Source organism: Nymphalis io, chromosome 7 (genome assembly GCF_905147045.1).
Source record: "Nymphalis io chromosome 7, ilAglIoxx1.1, whole genome shotgun sequence".
Classification (NCBI taxonomy): domain Eukaryota; kingdom Metazoa; phylum Arthropoda; class Insecta; order Lepidoptera; family Nymphalidae; genus Nymphalis; species Nymphalis io.
In genome coordinates, this window is record NC_065894.1 from 1,156,906 (window position 1) to 1,180,099 (window position 23,194).

The 23,194-nt window shown below is 34.4% G+C and overlaps 1 protein-coding gene across 1 annotated transcript; it reads left to right on the forward strand.

Moving 5' to 3' along the window:
* Positions 1-488: 488 nt before the first annotated feature.
* Positions 489-8,345, forward strand: LOC126769372 (plexin A3). Its single transcript, XM_050488095.1, has 3 exons — positions 489-805; positions 1,372-1,493; positions 2,146-8,345. Exon 3 carries the CDS (start codon positions 2,201-2,203, stop codon positions 7,895-7,897), a length of 5,697 nt encoding a protein of 1,898 aa, XP_050344052.1. The 5' UTR covers positions 489-805; positions 1,372-1,493; positions 2,146-2,200; the 3' UTR covers positions 7,898-8,345.
* The last annotated feature ends 14,849 nt before the right edge of the window (positions 8,346-23,194 follow it).

The following is a 23,194-nucleotide window of genomic DNA, read 5'->3' on the forward strand; positions in this document are numbered from 1 at the left end:
TGAAGAGAAGGTTTGGAGCTTATTCCAATACGCTGCTCCAATGCGGGTTGGTGGAATATACATGTGGCATTATTTCAGTGAAATTAGACACATGCAGGTTTCCTTACCGTAACGCAAGAGATGAATTATAATCACAAATTAAGCACATGAAAATTCAGTGGTGCTATTGGTAATACATTTCATATTGGTAGCCTAATGTGATTTTGTCCTTAACTGTTTTCCATAGAGCAATATAGTATTAAACTTATTTTTATTTACTGTGTATTAGGTTTTGTTCCAAAAATTTATAAAACAAAATATTAAATATGTAAAAAAATTACTGTAATAAATTGTTTGATGTTAAATGATTACTGAATTATCATTTGCTATTTCTTTCTTTGTATTTATGTAAAATGTTATTTCTGAACGCATTCATAGACTGTGCTGCTCCAAGTGGCATACTTACGCGTTAATTTCTTGGATCGGGCATAATCGGCTTGGTTCGGGCCAGTCACGCCTAGACTCGTTCGAAAAGCGAAACCGAAATCATTCCATGGCGACATACGAAGACTGATGCTCTTGTCGTGGACTCCTTGTTCAAACGGGCTTCATTGCATACTAAACCGACAATACCAACCGAAAACAAGTTCTTTTGCCAGAATAATGTGAATAGGACCGTTCCTTGTGGTGTTAGTGTTTTGTTATAAATATCAACAGTGATTATACAAAGAATATTGTGAAGTGGTGCAATAGTGTTTAGCTGGTCTTGCCACCTGGTCCTGGATTCTTAAGGATTGTATCGTTTAAGAGATAATCATTATAAACGGTAAGTTTTTAATTTAATATTAAATTAGATTGTTACGCGGTAGAAAAATTGGCGTTTATTGAAATGGCTTCCGTTTATCGACTCGCGTGCGCGGTAATGGCTGACATTCTTTTTCCGTTCTCCAGCGAAGCATAAGTTTTTCTGTAAACGTGACAATATTATTCCTTAAGTTTTAGATAGGTTTGTGATCAATGATTGTCGATGCAACAGTATTTTTGTGTCGGTTCGCGTGCGTAGGTGGTAGATTAGGTCGAGTGGGTGGTGGCGAGAATGCAATCAACAAGAAAGTCGACCGGTCGCGGTCGTGCGGTATAGCGTTGAGAGTCTGTTAGGGTTATCGAATCATTTTTATCAAGCACATGACTTTTTACGAGTCGAATAAAATAATTTTATATAATTTTTTTAAATTAATATTTCGATATCGAATGCAAATATGTAATAAATAAGCTAGTTTCAATAAGTATTTACGACTAATAAAATTTTTATAGTTATGAAATTGCACGGAAGTCAAAATAAATCGCGGATGGAGCCCCAACGGGCCTTAAACACAATGTTTGTTGTTACAGATCTCGGCCAGTGCCTACACTACGGTCTCCGCATTATGAAAGTGCGCTTCCATACATGCGTATGATCAAGTAGTGATAGAAATTTCGAAGCCCGTCCGATCTTATTCCGTCATGGCTATCCTGTAAGTATACTCGATGTCGTCGATGTATTCAGTTCTTTCGAATATGATTTGTTTTCTTTTATTTATCGTTACGCTACCACGTTCACTCCCTCGTACGAACAGCATGCCAATTTGTATGATTTTTTTGTTACTTCCTTTATAATGCTGAGGCTTTCGTCGGCGTGTGACTATCAGTACACTGACCGCGTCGGGGCCGCCGGTGCCCGTTCATTCCTAGTACTAACCTATTTTTGTACGCGGCGATAGAAAAACATCCGTTGCACAGGTTGCTACATTTTTTCATTTTTATTTACGTACTTGCAAGGCATTGTACTCATAATTGTGTCAGTTAATATCATTATTATTGTTGAAATGTTTGACCATCTTAGTCGACCAGTTATCGCGTAGGGTGGCTGAATAGTCGATAACATGTAAAATAGGTTGGTACTTATGTCATCGAGGAAGACGGGCAACTGGGCGTCCCCGCTTCAGCTCACGTACTCGATCCAATCGCACTAGACCCCTCCGAGCCTTTTCGTACTCGTCTATGCTTTCGTCAGTTCTACATAATAAGAAGATTTACTAAGCGAGTCGTGGGATGAGGGGCGGTTTTGTGCGATGGGAACGAAACGGCAACGTCGGACAGTGGCTGAGCGGGTGTATCGCGTTCCAGATGGACGGGTGGGTGCCTACGCGGGCGACAACGGTAGGCCACATGCGCCCGCGCCATGTGGCGCGTGCTGCTGGCCCTCGGGGCCGCGTGCGCCGCCGCGCGCGCCTCGCAGGACGTGGTGTGCACTTTCTCCGACAAGGTCGCTGCGCCTACCTCTCTCTTCAATCACCTAGTCGTCGATCGCAACACGGGACGTGTCTACATTGGAGCTGTCAATATAATCTATCAGCTTTCCCCAGATCTCGAACTTGCGCAGTCTATTAAGACGGGCCCAGTTAATGACTCCGCACAGTGCACGTTTGATTGCCCACCCAACTTCGTTAAGAAACCTACGGATAATGTTAACAAAGCGCTAGTGATTGACTATGCAACGAGCCGCCTTATAACGTGTGGTTCGGTGCTTCAAGGGTTGTGTTCCGTGCGAAATCTGAATAATATATCTCATGACGTACGTGAAGTCCGCGAACCAGTTGTAGCGAACAATGCCAGTGCATCCACCGTAGCGTTTATTGCGCCGGGACCTCCAAATCCACCAATGACGCAAGTTATGTATGTGGGAGTAACGTTTACTGGAAACTCACCTTATCGTTCGGAAGTACCTACGGTTAGTAGCCGTTCTCTGGAGGATGACAGACTTTTTATGATAGCTAGAACAGCTGTCACTACTGGAACTCGTATGTTTGTTAATTCTTTATCTCGAGAACGTTATCCTATAAATTACGTGTATGGCTTCAGTTCGGAGGGATTTAGCTACTTTCTGACAACACAGTTACGGGGTGTTGGTTCTGACACATATTATAGCAAGTTGGTACGTGTTTGCCACGATGATGAGAATTATTATTCTTACACCGAGATACCTATGTCTTGTATGGGCGAAGGCGGTGGCAACTTCGGTTACAACCTCGTACAAGCAGCGTTTGTTGGAAAAGCGGGGTCTGTACTAGCTGGTGAACTTGGAATTACTGCTCAACATGATGTTCTCTTTGCTGCATTTAGTCAAAGTGAATCTATAAATACCAATACACCTTCGAACTTATCGGCCCTTTGTGTTTATTCACTTAAAGCCATACGACGCAAATTCATGCAAAATATTAAAACTTGCTTTAGCGGAAACGGCTCTCGAGGATTAGATTTTATATCACCATCCCATGCGTGTATCGGAACAAAGCTACAATCAATAAGTGAAGATTTTTGTGGCCTGGATGTAAATACTCCATTGGGAGGCGAACAACCAGTTGAAGCAGTACCAGTTGCTGTATTTAAGAAGAGATTAACCGCAGTAGCCGCGACAGCTACCGGAGATTACACTGTTGTGTTCGCAGGCACTGCTGAGGGTCACCTTAAGAAGATCGTTGTAGAAAGTGCTACCTCAGCTTTTGAATATGGAGACATCGTCGTAGATGAGGGTTCACCAGTGAATAAAGACTTGTTTTTCGATACTCAATTGATGCATTTATATGTAATGACTGAAAGGAAAGTTTCAAAAGTAAAAGTTCAAGAGTGTAGCGTTTATAAATCATGCCTAACATGTCTTGGAGCCAAAGATCCTTATTGTGGATGGTGTTCTCTTGAGAACAAGTGCAGCTTGCGATCGGACTGCCAGGATGCAGCTAAAGATCCACTGTATTGGATTTCTTACCGCAGCGGACGTTGCACTACCATTACTCAAGTTACACCTAATCAATTGCAACGAACAACTGCAAGAACTTTAGATTTAGTTATTGAAAACTTGCCCACGCTTAATGGACAGTTCTTGTGTGCATTTACAGCTTTAGATCGTACTCTTATAACTAACGCGACTAGGAAACCATATGGGGTAAATTGTACTACACCGCGTACAGATACTCTCCCACCTATTCCTGCTGGTCAGCATCATTTTACAGCCAAACTTTCAGTACGTACTACTCAGGGACCTGATTTTGTAGCAACTAATTTTACATTTTTCGATTGCAATACGTATAGCTCGTGTACTCAGTGTGTCAGTTCGTCTTTTCCTTGTGATTGGTGCGTTGATGGTCATCGCTGTACACATGATACAGCAGAAAATTGTAGAAATGATATTTTAGTAACCGGCGTAAGTAGAATTGGTCCCAGTTATCGCTCTGGTCCCGGATTTTGTCCTACGATAAATTCCACATCCGACGGCACTAACGAAATTTTAGTACCATCCGGCGTGAAAAAAGCTATCAAAGTAAAAGTTCACATTATCGGTCAGTTCATAGTTCAAACAAGATTCGTGTGTCAGTTTAATATAGAGGGTCGTGTTACTCATGTTAATGCTCAGTTACTCGCCGATACAATTTACTGTGAAGCTGTAGAATTTACATATACCTCTCGCGCTCCTAATATAACTGCTTCTTTTGCTGTTATATGGGGTGGTTCCAAGCCATTAGATAATCCAGATAACACTCATATTCTTATTTATCGTTGTAATGATATGGCAGATAATTGTGGTATTTGTTTAGCGTTGCCTGAAAAGTTCGGATGTGGTTGGTGTCAGGGCTCAGATAGGTGTGAGGTTCAGGAACAATGTGACGCACCCAGTGTGTGGTTAAATCGTACCCAAACTTGCCCCAATCCGGAAATTCACTCGTTTAAACCTAAACTAGGTCCGTGGGACGGCGGTACGAATATTACTATTGAAGGTATAAATTTAGGTAGAAATATATCGGACATATATAATGGAGTAACAATAGCGGGTATAAAATGTCAGCCTATAATTGAGTTATACGTTAAAACGAGACGTATTGTTTGTACTGTTGACGGTCCGGGAGAAGAAGTGCCTCGGGACGGGCCGGTTGTTGTTCGGGTCGCGGACTATCGCGGGGAGTCAAAACATCACTATGCTTTTGTGAATCCAAAGATCAATTCGATTCAGCCCAAATACGGTCCACAATCTGGCGGTACAAAATTAAGTATAACAGGCGAATATTTAAATGCGGGAAGTAATATTCAGGCATTTATAGATGACTTACCGTGTGCTATATTATCTGTATCTCACGAGGAAGCGGTCTGTAGAACTAGTCACTCATATCAGTTAAAAATGGGCACGTTACGAATGCGTTTCGATAATGGCATGCGTACTTTAGAACGCGAAAAATTTGAATACATCGAGGATCCCGTTGTGGTTTCGGTAGAATCTGGTCCACCATTAGCATCACAACGCAAACAACCCAAAGGTATTCCATCCGGAGGGATAAACATCAAAGTATTGGGCCGTAATTTCCATTCCATTCGGTTCCCACAGATATATGTATATCACGATAACCGACCGTATATTGCCCCTTGTCATAGAGTCGATTTGAAGACCCATCTCATATGCGAATCTCCCGGGATCGAAAGCGCTGGCCTGAATCTAGATCCCGATAGGCCGTTAGAGTTAGAATACGGTTTCAATATGGACGACGTACAAAGCGTTCAAAATCTTACCACTAAGACAGGCGAAGCGTTTCTTCTCTATCCAGATCCTATTTACGAAAAATTTGACGAAGATGTTAAATATTATAAGTCTGAATATTTGACAATTAACGGCCAAAATTTAGATAGAGCATGTACTGAGACTGATGTCGAAGTTCATATAGGGGAAAGTTTGTGTAATGTTACTTCTCTTTCTCGACATCAATTAACGTGCAGGCCGCCCTCTCGGGATGAATTACCCGATGGGGTAGACACCCCTGAAGTTGTTGTAAGAGTTGGTCGCGCTCTAACTTATAAAATCGGTAAATTATCCTATTCGTCGCAAGCAGGCTTACAGGCAGCGATAGGAAAGCCAGTATTATTCGGTGTTATAGCAAGTATTGTAATATTCATATTAGTGTTAGTCGTGTTTCTAGTTATGTATAGGAGAAAATCCACTGAAAATATTAGAGTATTAAAGAATATGCAGGAGCAAATGGATATTTTAGAATTAAGGGTAGCCGCGGAGTGTAAGGAGGCATTCGCGGAACTGCAGACTGAAATGACAGATTTGACGGGAGACGTTACGGGCGGTATACCTTTCCTAGATTATCGTACGTATGCTATGAAGATATTGTTCCCCAATATAGACGATCACGCCGTCCTCCAGTGGGAACGCCCAGAGCTTATTAGGAAAGAGAAAGGTCTGAGGATGTTCGGACAGTTAATTATGAACAAAACATTCCTTCTATTATTTATTCGTACTTTAGAAAGCAATAGGTATTTTTCAATGCGTGATCGTGTTAATGTAGCTTCTCTCATAATGGTAACCTTACAAAGTAAAATGGAGTACTGTACTGATGTTTTAAAGACACTATTAGCGGAGCTTATAGAGAAATGCATGGAAAGCAAGAGCCATCCTAAATTGTTGCTTAGGCGTACCGAGAGCGTCGCTGAAAAAATGTTGAGCGCTTGGTTTACTTTTCTCTTATACAAATTTCTTCGTGAATGCGCTGGCGAGCCTCTTTACCTCTTGTTTAGGTCAATGAAAGGTCAAGTAGACAAAGGTCCTGTAGATGTTATAACGTCCGAGGCGCGATATTCTTTAAGCGAAGAAAAACTAATTAGGCAGTCGATCGATTTCAAACCAATGACCGTGAGCGTGTCCATATCGCAACAAACGATCTTCGTTAGCGGCTTAGAGGCTACAACAGAAAATGTGCAAGTAAAAGTTCTTGACTGTGATACGATTAGCCAAGTAAAAGAAAAATGTTTAGACGCTATTTACCGCGCCACACCGTATTCTCAGAGACCTAGTCGTGACGAGTTAGATTTGGAATGGCGCACGGGCGCTTGCGGTCGTTTAATTCTGTACGATGAAGATAGCACCACTAAATGTGAAGGTGAATGGCGTAAGCTCAATACCCTTAATCACTATCGCGTACCCGATGGCGCTTGTTTAAGTTTAGTCGCGAAACAAAGTTCGGTATATAATCTTTCGAATATGGAAAAGAACGATAAGTCTCATACTTATGAAACTCTTAATAGGGGTAAGTACGGGTCAGCCAGCCCTCCGGCTAGTCCTCTTAAATACGAACACGGCGGCGGTTTTAAATACTGGCATCTCGTTAGACATCATGACGGTGACGCACATAAGGAGGGAGAGCGTGGAAATAAAATGGTATCTGAAATATATCTTACACGTCTTTTAGCTACTAAGGGAACTTTGCAAAAGTTTGTAGATGATTTATTTGAAACTATTTTCAGCACCGCGCATCGCGGCTCCGCTCTACCTCTTGCAATAAAATATATGTTCGATTTTCTCGATGATCAAGCGCTTCAGCATGCAATATCCGATCCTGAGGTTGTTCATACTTGGAAAAGCAATTCCCTTCCTTTACGTTTTTGGGTCAATCTTATTAAAAACCCCAATTTCGTCTTTGATGTTTACAAGTCTAATACAGTTGATTCTTGCTTGTCCGTAATTGCGCAGACCTTCATGGATTCCTGCTCGACTTCCGACCATATCCTCGGCAAAGATTCTCCTTCTTCTAAGCTTCTGTATGCTAAAGATATTCCAGTGTATAAGGAATGGGTAGAGCGTTATTACGCAGACATAAAATTGATGCCGGCCATATCTGACCAGGATATGAATGCAATGTTAGCCGAGGAGTCACGCCTCCACACTAAAGAGTTCAACACGAACTGCGCACTGAACGAGCTGTACGCGTACGCGGTGAAATACAACGAACAGCTGATGGTGACGCTCGAGGAGGACGAGTTCTCGCAGAAGCAGCGGCTCGCGTTCCGCCTCGAGCAGGTGCACGGCCTGATGGCGCACGACTACAACGTGTGATCAGCTCGTGCGAGGCCCGTACCCCACCGCCCTGTATATACTGCCCCCGCACATATCTATGCTGGCAAATATTGTATATATTAGATAGTGTACAGTCTTTAATATTGTAATTTTTGTATTATTTCAGCGGTCCGATGTCGTTTTTTAATTTTATATATGAACTTTGTATTGATTTTACACGACGAATCCGACCGGCCGCGGTCGTGCCACAGTATGCATCGTAAACTAAAATTGTGTATGTCTGTCTATGTGTGCTCGCGTCGTACGAGTTAATGTTACGTCGATCGGTGTAAAATGTGTGTCGCAAATGAAATCGCATGTAAGCCCGCCGGCCAGCGACGCATCGCTCGCCGACGGGCGATTTTTAAATTTGTACTCGCAGTCTACTTAACGAAATAACCGTCAGTGATCTGGTGAACGATTCCATTAATAAATATCGTCGAATGTACGTATTGTGTTTTATTGAACGCGCAGCGCCATTGTCCGCGTCCGACGAAAGCCCTCGCGTCTCGGCAGCTGTCCGCAGGGAGAACGCGGTGCGGTGCCGCCTCGCTAGTCTCACTCTCCACCAGTGTCCCGTCACCTCCCCTGTCACGGTGTCCATGTAGTCCGTCCCGAGTGTGGAGAGACGGCAAGGCGGCAGGGATGAACCGCGGCCCTGCTTTTTCAGCCGGTACGTGAGGATCGCGACGCGCACGACATTCGCGGTCTTGAACAACATATACTGCATACCCGCTTACGTGGTGTGGATGATGGCGCTGCGTCTGACGAGACCCTTGTACGGACCTCTTTATTGGAAGATTGAAGGGCTTATGTATCACTGGCTGTTGGCGATGGTGTCACAGTGGGCGTGGACTGCTGGATATGAAAGTAAGTACACTAATTATTATATTTGGAATAAACAAAACAGGTGTCAGAGATATAACATATCCACAAATAGTTATTTTATCTGTAACTAAACGAGGAAATAAATCATAATTCAGTGTATGCTCAAGCAGACAGCATGAGGAGGTAGTTAGTGAGCAAACTTTTACCATTGTTTATCATGACAGTTTCCGCACGATGTTTGCGTTTTTTGCTACTAGATATTTTTTTCGAAGAGCCTCGTTTAACTTCGTATTAAGCTTAATTGTTTTGCGTGAGCTAAAATTAAAGTAATTAAACAATTTAGTTGAGATTCCGACTGTGCTCTTTACAGGAAATGATTGATGATTATTTAATTGTATATACTACATATATACTTCTTAAATATATTTTTGATAGTTTACATCAGCAAAGTTGTTAAAGCTGTTTATGATGAAAATGCGTAATTATTTTACAAGAAAAACAGATTACATCACATTATTTAAGAAAAAAAAACCTAATCATATAATAATTATACACCTGTTCATACAACATAATGAGTTAAAAATAATGAATTGCTTCCTAAAAATGTTCTTATAACTAAAATTCTTCTTACCTTACAAAGTGATATTAATTTTACTTTTATTATTTTATTGTATTACTGATAACTATTTTAATTATTTTGGTAAAACTATATATTTTTAAAGATAAAGAAATGCTTTTAAATTAAAACTAGGTATTAATTAATTTAATGAAATGTAATATTTAAATCAATAAAACTAATGACAAAATAAATTTTTACACTTTATACACTTATTTAAATCAAATTGGCATATATTTTTATAGTTTTATGTAATTATCAGAGTTTATAAAGGCAATAACCCCAAGCAAAATATTGCATTTGGAACAATACTAAATAACTAGATATGAAAATAATAATAACAATGTAAATATTATGTAAGGTTTTTGCATACAGTAATGTTACTGCATATTATCGAGTCTGTTTTAATTAACGAAAAAAATATATATTTACGGGACGACATCGCCACCGAAGCGTATTATTCAACAAAGGTAAGTGCCACTTTTTTATTGAATATTTATTATGTAAGAACACGCAAAATAAACTCGGTCGGATATCACGTGTAGCGAGCAATGAAGTCATCTTTTACGAGTCTCAGAAAAACTTATTGTTAGCATTCAGTGTTAACGATTTATTTATTCGCGCGGTGACGCGACAGACGCCTAGAAACATTTAAATACGTTTTTATAAAATACATGAGTAATTAAATTTTTTATTAAAAATAAATAATGACATTTGGATTTTAAGGGGTTGTTCCATGTTAGTTTAAATGAAGTATTTTTTTTTTAATTTTAAAAATGTAATATGTTAGTAATTAAGTCGGATAAAAGACCAACACGATTTTTACCATATTCTAATGAGTAAATATCTAATGACAGACAAATTAAAATAAATTAAATTTTAAAGTAAATTCCGATAACGTTATCAATGTCCTTATCTCGCTCCAGAAGGAATTTTTTTCTTGTAATGCGATATCAAACTATTTTGAATCACACGGTGACGCGTCGGTCATGTTGACTTATGAGCGATTACGTTTCTGGAATATTAATATTATTTAAGTGAAACTTACTGAATATGCATGATAGTATGACTAAGAAGCGTCTTATTATCCATTGTTAGAAAGTTTAGGTAGGTTACATTATATATAAAAACATGCGGTGACATGTTTATCGTGACTCACTACAGCCGCGTTTATCACTAATTAGCTTTAACTAGAGGATGTGATTACTTTCATTTATTTCCTAAGTGTATTAGGTGAATTAATATCAACTTTGAATAGGAAATGTGATGTTCATTAAGCGTTTACGAAAGCGAATCCACTTTAAGCGTAACCGGAACAATTATACGTAATTCGATTAAAAAAAAATGCCTCAGTCAATCGTATACTTCGAGTCGGTCGAGTTACGTGTAGAAGTAGGTTTCCAGGCGAGCTAGAATATTTGTGGCGACAAAACGCATTAGACACAATCTGATTAAGTGATAATATCCTCTCTTGCGCAAGCAAATTAGATTTAGCATGTGCTGTAATTGATTTTCGGAGTCGTGTGGTGCCGTCATTGGAACAATGGCGTTTCGAAACGGCTGGACCGGTCGGCGAGGCGAGCTGTATTGACCTTATGCGGCTGCGTAGTTTATACGGCCAACGGAGGACGGTCGATGACCGCTCCCTCCCAGCTAGGAATGCCGCCTCACCCCCCTCTCGTCATGTCACGTTGCATTTCGAGTGGCGAATTTGCATGTTACTGCCAGATTCTGACTTTGGAACTTTTGCAAACTGTATTTAAGTTTGAATTCGGTTACGTTGCGACCAAAATGTTCGAATCAATATAGTCGGATGAAGCGTGGCGTGTTTAGTTCATGTAATGTTGGCATAGTTAACTAACCTATAATACTAGCTACGGTGTCGAGTTTTAGCTTAGAGTTTTTAGAAATATATTAATTAATCAATACACACACATACAAACAGACAAAAAATACCCAGAGTTACAATTCACAATTTAATTAAAATGTTTAACCGTATGGGAATGTTATTTATAGATATGATGACTGTTATTGTACACTGAATCTTAAATGTTGAAATACTGAGTATGTTCGAATACGTTAGTAATTTAGTTTAAATCAAATATTGAATTTTGTTTGGTTATATGTTCGAACGAATTGAGTCACATAACAAGGCGACACACTTACGCGTCTCGTTCAATGGAGCCATGTAAACGAGTCGTTTCTTCGGCATTTGAGGCGTGATTCATTCCTACGTCTTGTAATTAATTGTGCGTTTGCAAACCATCTGGGATTTATGCATTACACTCTACAATAAGACTCGTTTTAATGATTTTATCTCATTACTATTTATAACATTATGTATCTGTGCTGTTTTTTTATAGGTATAGGATGGCATCAGTTGCTTTATTTTCAAACTTAATGTTTTACAAAATTAAAATACATTTTTCTTATATAATTTGTCTCCTTCACTGTTCATTCATTACTATACATGTTAGACGGTGACATAATATGATTTTCGAATACACATAAATGAAAATACTCGTGACATAGTCATCTATGATAATTCAATAGTTAGGTATATATTTAAATCAATGTGAATGTAGTCAACAAGTAAGTAGATTTTAAAATTGTTATTAATAAAATTAAAAAAAAAAGAAAAATATTCCAAAATGAAATTTTATTTATTTTGTAAGATAAATTATAATAGAATACAAATGAAATAATGACTATCAGTACTACTTCGTATTATAAGTATATTAAACGTAATACGTATTATTATTAAATATTGTTAAAGATTATCTGTCATTTCATTCATATTTAACAATAATATTGTACATTTTTAATCTGTAAGCAAGAACAATGACAGATACTCTTTACGGCGGGAAACGGATTTACTTTAATGATAATATAAGGATTTTATGATTGGAAATCTCGTTTTATTTCTGAGAATAATCTAGTTCTTTTTGAGTATTAACATATATATTTTTATTGTATTAATTAGATATTGTGTTTTATAGATAATCGTCTGATTGGTGTGTGGTAGTGATTAAAAAACTATATTTATTCCGATCACGGATATGTATATGTCCGCGGAGATAAATTTACACCGTAGCGCGATCGTCTGATGGTACCCACAACTGAAACAAATGGTATTCAACCGGTGTACACCTACGTGGTCATTATACATTTAAATCAGGAGTGCTATAAATTCCATAGGAACATCCTCCGATTGTCGTCGGGCCCGAATGAGGATGTAATGCGCTACGGGTATTATATTTTCATCATCCTGTATTTATATATCGTTCCAAAACTTACAAAAACACCAGAGTTCCCTCTCATAACCATAGAAACTTAATATTAAATATTAGCTCAATGCTACTGAAAGAAAAATATTAAAACATGTTTTAAATATAATTTTGTGGAGTATTTAAACTTAAATCAAAGATAATACAGAAAAAAAAACATGGACGACCTCGTTTCAGATTTGTAAGAGATTTAATTTTAACGATAACCGACAGCAAAAAGCATTGCAGTAAATAACTGCTAGTAATTATTCGTAAAGCTAATTACTCATCATTGTAGTAAATAAATGCTTTGAAAAACAATCTCACGTACTCAAACATTTAAAATAATTTATAGTGTCAGTTTTAATAAAGTGCAAATAAAAAAATTAATTGACAATTTTTTTAAATAAATCAAATAGATATTCAAATGTGTTTAATCAAATCAATTTTTTTTGTGATCGAATCGAAATAAATAGTATGATTTTAAATGTATTTTTTGTTAGGCTGTTGGTTTTAATGCAACTGCGTCGATTTTCGGCGCGTTTTTTGATGGCCAACTTGTATAACAAGTCATGCATGTTGTCTACATGAATCAGACATCCTTCCGACTTTTATTTTTGTTTTATGAATCGACCCATTGATTAGGCTTGTGAGTTTATTGGTTCGCCTTATTACTGTTGACTCAATGTTCCGGTCAGTTGAAGTCGTAACTGCTTATTTGTTTTTTTTTCGATATCAGTTTCAATGTAAACGCATTACTTTCTTGGTACCTATTTAACCCTAAGATCCTCGTCGAATTTATTACTAAGAATTCTTAGTACCTATGTTTTATTGTCGTTATCTATGGTTCCGTTATTTTTACACACTTAAATATACAAAATAAATTATTACATTTAATAATCACATACTTCCATTAGTCTGAAATATAACTAATATTTTCTTTTCAAATTGCATCTATACGTACCTTCTTATATTTATGTGTATTAAAATTTTAGATATTCTAATAATTTTTGTTAAATAAAGGTAAATTCACATAATACAACCATTCAATAAATTGATTTATTCCGAGTTGCCAGTATTTATAAAATATTCGGAATTAATGTAATTTCAATTAATTGTATGAAATGTAATAAATGACAAAATAGTATTTTTAAAGAAAGCTTTTTACAGACGGTAACAATAAAATATGTCAGTGAAAGATTGTTTGACATGTTTTTTATTTATATGCATTTGAAACCACAATGTTTTACCATTTAAGCGTTTCTCAGTAATTTCACGCAAGTATGTACCTACGTGCGAATGCAATACATAGATGATTTCACTCTAAGAGTTGATTGCTTTGAGCAAAATTATTATTGCAAGTGCTATTTATCTGTGAGAAATAAAAACGTATCCGCTTGTATTTCTATGATTAATTGTGGGTTTCGTTTATAATACAGGAACTTTTATTTTAATAAAATATTTATATGTATTTTAATGTTACTTTTTAAAACAACAGCAAAAATTTATTATTGTCGTTTATTAATTTAATTATCACATTTTTTCCACACGACATTTTATATTGAAATAACTTTAATCTTAAAAATATTTCATTTAAAATTCTCGAAACACTTTTGTAGCGACACCAATGCTTCAACATAAAAGCTATTAAGATGAACAAAGTGACGCATTGACGCTAAAATTAGCACAATGCGATAACTTAGGGTTCAAAAGAAAGTAAGTGACATTTAGGGATGTCCCTTATGTATATATTATTAAGACCTCTAAAGCAAGCAATTAAGACCTATTTATTCATCATTGGGAACAACTAATCTTTGTTTATGCACGAATTTTAAAGTCAGAAACATGAATGACAGTTTAATCTAAATGAACTTGATTTAATTTCTGTTTAATAATACTTTATATAAAAATTTGAAGATCGTGGATCTAAGTATCAATTTTTTAATCTGTAAAACCATTATAATTAGTTTCATTAATAAAAACATATATTTAATTTATTTAACTCTTAACACAGACGTACTTATGGCACAAAATGTTGACTGTATATAATTATTTAATTAATAAGAGGAAAAGTATTAAAGAATGTTTGTTCGTGTGGAAAGCAAGTAAAACAAGCTTATTTAGAAATTTTAATAGGAGATATAATACAAACGTTGCATTCACATTTTAATTGTATCAGACAAGGTTAGCTACATCAAACAGCGAGACTGCGCTGTCGCAACATAATTCGATAACTTGCATTTACCCAACACCCCTAAGGGTATTACTAAGTTCACTTGCCTCTGATATATAATGTACGAGCACCTACGAGTCTGGACTTTACATTAAGAGTAGTTTGTTTTTTTTTTATACCATATTAAACTCATTCAAGCATGAGATGGCCCAGTGGTAAGAACGCGTGAATCTTAACTGATGATCGTAGGTTCAAACCCGGGCATGCACCAGTGAATTTTTATGTGCTTAATTAGTGGTTACAATTCATCTCGTGCTTGACGGTGAAGGAAAACATCATGAGTAAACCTGCATGTGTCTAATTTCACTGAAATTCTGCCACATGTGTATTCCACCAATCCGCATTGGAGTAGCGTGATGGAATAAACTTCAAACCTTCTCCTCAAAAAGGGAGAGGAGGCCTTAGTCTAGCAGTGGGACATTCACGGGCTGTTACTGTTACTGTAAACTCATTTCTGGAATGGAAGTAATTGTCTATGTTGATTATAGATATAAATATACCTGGTTGATAGATAATGTATTTCAACAGATAAATATTAAGAATGATTGTTTTTTAAATTATTCATTTATGAGAAATAGATTTTTTTAAATTAATTTAATACTTTTTTATATACATAGTATAATTTAATAAATATTTAAAAAAACTCAGTCGTTTTGATTAAGATACAAAACAATGAATTATCAATTTTATTCTTGCAATTTAAAACGACATTTTGTAAATAACTTTATTACTAACTTAGTCGATCTTAATTTAGTTCTGTGATGAAAATGTATTTTATTTTAATTTAAATATAGAATTTATTATTTTAATGTAAATATGGAATATTTTATTGTTAAATTTAAACTGATTTGTAATTTCTTAGTCAATTTAAATAATAACCATTGTAGGATGTAATTACTAATCAAACTAGTATTTGTCATTAAATGAAAAGGCTTATAAAAAGGCACGTGCAATTCAGTGCAGAAAGAAACGTTCCTCTCACAAACGTTACATAAGGAAACGACCTTGAAATTTTACTCTATTAAATAATTATGTTTAAGTGGAATTAAATCAATTTATAAAATGGAGTTCGTTTTTTTTACCATCTCAAATTACTAAAAGGGGATGTGGTTACGAGCCGATTCGTATTCGTTACCCGCATAAGAGGTGGCCTTGCAAAGGTACAGCTGATTATTCATTGAATAGCATTTGAACAGTACTAAAATTACCTTTAAAGCGAAACCTTGCCTTAAATTGTCGGTTTTGAATTAATTGAAATCAAATTATGTTAAAAACTACAATTACATGCTACAAGAATAAATATATACATGGTAAAAAAGTAAAGTTTGTAGACACTCATTTCCATATAAATTTAATTTTATAAAGTTGACTATGTAATTCATTTGAGGAAAAGAGTACATACCTCTAGAATCTACATTCCGGACCGGTCGTGGATTTACATATTATATACATAATCCTGTAAAATGAAAATCAAAAGTGCTTGCAAGCGCTTAATTGTTTTTTTATTATTATTTAGGTTTTGAAGGTATATAAGGTTATATTTAATTATCATTTACTTCTTGACTATTTTACAAACGAGATTACTTTCGTCGACGAGATTGTTTATAAAGTGTCTAAATATATTTAAATAATAAATTAATCTCTAATAAAGTTATGAAATATATTATATGTATTTAAAATATAATGTATATAAATATTTCTATATATTAAGTTTTAGTACATTTTTCTTATTTTTTTTTTGTTTAGCATCTATTGACGAGCTTTTTAGTGTTATGAACAAAAATGCTAGAATCAAATATGTATATATTTTTTTCACTACCGAACGAATTACGATTACAGCGTATTTAAACTGTAGTCCGTAAATAATATCGTTACATTGTTGGAATCCTTTGTCTACATCCTACGTGACATTGGCAACATTATCTGTGCCATTTTGGTTCAACCGACATCCATTAAGAATTGAATTGTGTGATTGAGATCCTTACGGTATAATATATATAAAAAAAAACATAAACTTAATTTACAATTTTCAAAATTCGATTTAAAACTAATATTTTTTTTTGTTATCTTCATGGCTCTCAAGAGTAACCGCCATTTTGATAAAATTATTATGTACTGGATTGTATTGTCACAAAAAAATGTATCTTTGTGTAATAAGTTACTTGAAATTCAGCTGCAAGATTTGAAACTACACCTCACCACCTATGCATATTAAAAATGGAGTTAAATAAAATTTTGTACGTATTAGATTTAAAATAATTTGCAAAATATATTTTTAACATTGTTGTCAAATTTATGTTTTGTTTTTCAACATTCTTAAAATCTATTTAAAGAAAGAAATCCATTGTGAGCCATGTTTAAGTTTACAATACGAGAGAATAAAATGTTTATTATGTAGCACCGAGAGCTGAAAATAAATCGGAGCAGCGACGCCAGAAAGTAGAACACAACCGAATTCAGAGAAATATAATGCTTAGAATGCAATTTCGTAGTGCGAAAATTTTCTGTTAAATTTATATATATAAATTTGGAAATATTGTAATAAAATATTTCAATAATATTTATTGTTGGTTTTCATTAAACTAACACCATTGTCTTAACTAACATTGTTTCATAATTGTTTTCTTACGATCACATTTTATAGCAGCATTAACATTAAGAAATATTAAGTAATGTTTATCGATCGTTCAACTAGCAATAAAAAATAGGATGTAACCTCGACTATAGCTTATTGTCTTAAATAATACGTGCTATATATATAATAAATAAGTACTATAATATGAATTCAAATGAATCACTGATATCCAGTGCTGTAAAGCAAGACAACATCCGTATACTGTTGATCTTTGAACTTATCGAAAGATAATGAAAAAATAATAATATCGAGAAAATTAAATTAACTCTAAATATATCATCAACATCATATCAGCCAGAAGACGTCCACTGCTAGACGAAGGCCTCCCCCAAGGGTTTCCACGTTGGCCGGTCTTGCGCTAAATATATATCAAAAATTTTAATAATTAACATAGTATGTACTCATATTCTTGCCGTTTTTTCTTGGTAGAATCAACACTTGGAACACATGATAGTTTTACATTAAATGTAATCTCGTAAAATGAAGATTCAAAAGTGAATAAAGTATATTTTGTTTATAGATTATTAATACTTATATGTTGACAAGTAATTAACAATGTTAACAGATGAACGCACAAAACACTGGCTGATGCAATTGTCACCATTGTTTTATAAATGTTCAAATCGGATATCGAATAAATCTCTAGTAGATACATTGAATTTCCGTTTTGCCATTAAAATTGTATTATAAATTATTTATTACAAATATTTTGTTATATCAATTTATTATATAACATCACATAATATTATTTAAAATTTATTACACTATTTACAAAACTTGTATACAAATTAATTAATTCTGAAGTTTATATTTCGAATAAGAAAGTTCAATAAATTTAAGTAAATGCAATTCATTTCAATATATATATATATATATATATATATATATATATATAATAAATACACAATTGTATATATAAATTGTAAAATTTAATTGAAAACAAACCAAAACTTAAGCTAATTGCGGATTTAAATTATGTATTTATGTTTAACAGAAGTAAACTGAGTACATGTTTGTACATACATAGACTTATATGTAAGTACTTTAGATAAGGAAGAACATTACAATGATGTAACATAATATATTTAAGAAATGAATTTGATTCTGTGGCATCAGATTGCATATACTTACATCGTCACTATAGTCATTGATATTGCTTATTCTATGGAGGTGGGGGGGGGGTGACGTAAAACTAATTATTAAGGGCATAAATATAAATAAATACTTGATAAGGATAGTAATAAAAAACATTGCAAAGTAACAATAATGTGTGGGACATATGCTGGATAGAGTTCACTTCTCTTTTGGAAAAGGTCGAAGTTTATTCTACGATGCTGCTTCAATCCCAATTGGTATACATGTAGAATTTTATCCCATTGTTGTGTGACGTTTTTCTTCACTACGTGATTTAAGTAAACCTAATGTTTGTCGGGATTAAAACTATCTTCGCATAATAACCGTCTATGCATTTACAAGTCCATCTCGGCTTGTAAAATTTATTAATTAAAAAGGTTTTAGATTTTATGTTTTGATCTGATCGCGTATATAAGATATCATTTGGCCATCATATAATATAATATAATTATTATAATCTAAAATAAAAAATATATGTCTGTTTAGATCTTTTTTATATTTAAAGAACCATCTATTGTAATAAAAATTAAAGAAATTGAGAATACGATTAAATTCAAAACATGCAAATTCGCAAATGTCTTCATTAAACTTCCAATGATGATTATGGCCGAATGTCGGTCACTGGGCGAACACACGTACCTACCTTATATTTAAAGCGAAATAAACATAATGAAGAAAAATCTCTGCTAGTAATTTACCAGTAATACCAGCAACACGCTTGCGTTGCGTAGAGAGGCGACAAATAATTTACTAATATCATACATCCGCGAGTTGGATTGTTTATTTATTTGTTACGTTTTCATGCCTTAACTACTCAACCGGTCATCATGAAATCATAATTGTCAGGGGTACATAGAATGTCATAAGTACCAACTGACCCCCGCCCCCAAACCGTGGACCGAAACTGTCAGTGTATATTAGTATCAGTGCCTTTTTAAAAATAATAATAATATAACAAACACTAGGTAATTAATTGGTGTTCCTTACGACATGATTATATATTTATAACCCCTAAATATGACAGTACACGTTATCGATATGTTGTAAAAAAAACACTATTACACGCAATAAAATAGTCCAGCGCCTCGGGCTTGTTCTAAAAATACATTTTATTTCCATACGTCTTTGACATGTGTATCGGGTTATGCCTTTATTGCCTTTGCGACAGTGACTAATCGCTTGTAGGATACTGAGATACAATGCCGGTTGTAGAAACGAAACGAATATAGTTTGTACATTAGGAAATGCCGTACCGAATATTTAATAAGTACTCGATGCTTTTATACTCATATAGATGTTCTTAGCTCAGATCCTTAAATCTAAATTAAAAAAAAAGAGAAATAACAAATTAACAATGTTAAACTAATAATAATACACTTTTTACAAACTCTTCACTTCACTTTAAAACGTTTTCTATAAAGGTCAAGGTCGAAATTTAATGCAACGTTTTTATATATAACGTTTCTGAAAATGTTTATATGTTAAATGTTTCTCATATATCACTTGTGCTGAGTTGCTTTTATTTTAGGGTTGGTAGTTTGTGATTTATATTTTAAAAGAAATTCAATATTACCGAGATAAATTTCACAGATTAAAAATCATTTTAGTTATTAGAAGACGTAGATTTAATGGTATAATAAGATACAATAAAAATAGAGTATGAGTAAATGTCCCACTGCTGGGCTTAGGCAAGTAGGTTTTCTTTAACGCCGAGCACTAAATCAAATTAAAAATACAAATTAAGCAAATGAGAATTCGGTTCTCATATTTCGTTATTGTTATTTATCTTAAACGTTTCTTAAGTAGGTAATTACACGCTTATTGTAATGTGTCATTTATGTGTATTTACTTTTATTACATTCTCAGATAACATTTATTTATGTTTACCTTAATATTCATATAATTATTGTAAAACTACTACTGTAAAACTTAAAATTATTGTAAATAGGTCACTGGGCCACTAATAATAATTGGTTTTACTTGGTGGGGCTTTGTTCAAGACCGTCTCGATGTATATAAATATACATAGGAGCTTAGGAGTATTCTAAAACTCATTGGTTACCCACCTACTCTTAATTAACCAATAATTCTAAATTAATTAACAGTATAATACTTCTTATACCTTAATTGAATTTGTGTGGGGGATATTTTTTTGTGCCAATTCATAAAATACTCATACTTTGGTTCAGTTTGAAGGTGAATGAGTAAATTGCAGGTGTTAATAACTTAATATAGTTCTCGTGGTTGGTATTGGCGCTTAATATTTCTTATGGTCTAAATGTGTGAACATAATGACTATGTAATTGATATAATGATACCCACTTCCCAATAGGTATAAACTCGTTATGGCTATAAAAATATTGTAACAGAACACGAAAATGCATGCGTTATTTGTCTGTATGTACACGCTTATCTCTAAAATATGCGATTTTTTTTGCGTTTTTAACGGGCAGATTATGATCAGCTGATCACCAGATGATCCATCAATAATAATGTTAATTTTAATGGTCTAATAAAGCAGTCGAAGAGTCTGTACATTGAATATACTTATCAAAAAAAAAAACAAAATGTCAGCGATAAAAAAGAGTCACAAAAACACGAAGATTCATTTTATTTGAACACGAAGGACGAAGTCGCGGTCATCAGTTACTATAAAAATAAAAGTCTTATGCAATTTATAATCAAACATTCCTTCCGTTTTATAATTATTTAATCTATACTACTAGAACTGTTATAAGAACATACTTCAAACGTGACGTGGAACTTGACAGTGATATGTAAGGATATGATACGCGACATTGACGCCTATAGTTATAATGGTTAAAGGATACAAGCATCAAAATAGCGTATCAAGGTAAGTCGGTTTCAACATTATTCGATCGTGTCGAGCATTGAGTCAAATTTCTTTCTTATAATCCCACCATTTATTATACTGTGTATTTATAAAATAAGTTATATAGTTTGCGTGGATACTTTGTGTGTTCATCAGTTTAGTAATGTAAAAAATGTTTGTGTATATTCCATTACAATATTAATGGGGGTCTCCATATGAAGAGCAAGATAATTCAGTTTTTTTTTTATAAAATAAGTTAGCTGTTGCGCAAATACGCGTGATGGTAAGTGATCAAGCATATACATAGGTGCTGTAAGAAATATTAAATATGCCTTATATCAGTAAGCTTAAGGCTATAGACAATAAAAATTATATACATATTTTTTTTTATATAATTGTAGACCGTTTGTAATTGTTTTAAGGATATATTCTTATTTATCCCTCCACTTTAGGATAAAGCTTGTGTTAGGAAGGGAGACGACAACTTTACTTTACTTTTTTTATTGGTGGTAGGGCTTTGTGCAAGCTCGTCTGGGTAGGCACCACCAACTCATCAGATATTCTACCGCAAAACAGCAATACTTGATATTGTTGTGTTCCGGTTTGAAGGGTCAGTGAGCCGGTGTAATTACAGGCTCAAGGGACATAAAATCTTAGTTCCCAAGGTTGGTGGGGCATTGGCTATAAGCGATGGTTGACATTATTACAATGCCAATGTCTAAGGGCGTTTGGTGACCACTTACCATCAGTCGTACTATACCTTATGCTCGTCCACCTTCCTATTCCAAAAAAAAAAATAGCCCCGAGCGGTCAGGATCGAACTTGTGACTTACTTCGCTACTCGTAAACCATTGCACTATTGACGTTTCGCTTAAACATTATGAGTAAAAAAACAATGATATTAAAGGCCTTAACAAAATTATCATTAAATGTTATCAAATCGGTTAATAACCAACCAGTGACCAATCGGTATCTTTAAATAAATTTCAAGCAATTATTTTAGTTTTACATAATGCTGTTTCGCCTTGACGCATGGCAACAGTCAACGAGACCGTCTCACAAAACTCGAACCAGTGATAACGTGCAAGGTTATCAATCATCAAGTTCAGACAAAGATCCCGCATGCTTAAAAACCTACCATTTAAGGATCGGATTCCTAAATGACTTAACCTTTCGTGACTCTTATGTAAAAAATACGAATTATGTCGTCCAAGCAACAGATAAATAATAATAAATTAAAAGCATTAAAAAACAAACATTGTATAATAAATTTTTTTTGGTACCGGCAAACTCGGTCAAATTAAATTTTTAATGTCAAAGTTTGAAAGTTGTTCATTAAAATATAATATTTTTTCGTTGAAAACATTCGTGCGTGCTTTTGTGATCAAGTTTTAGTCCTATTAAATCTAAAAATATTAACTCATTCGCATTTATACAGTAAATAATATATGTACATATATATATTTACTTTATAATACAGTAAGTGCACTTAATGTATTCATCCTATAACCTAATTTTACCTTATAGGTATTAATTTTTTTTAATTATAGTTTAAATGTGTATAATAAAGTCTTGACATATATTGTGACATCAAATGTCATATGAAACAAAAAATAACAGATACCAAAAATATTTATTGATTGTGTAATAGTGATCACTTTTCTCGCGCTTGATGTCTGCTCGGTTTATGTTAATACATATATATGTAATATTCAACACTGTTCATATGAGCTGCAAAGAATTTTAGCTAAT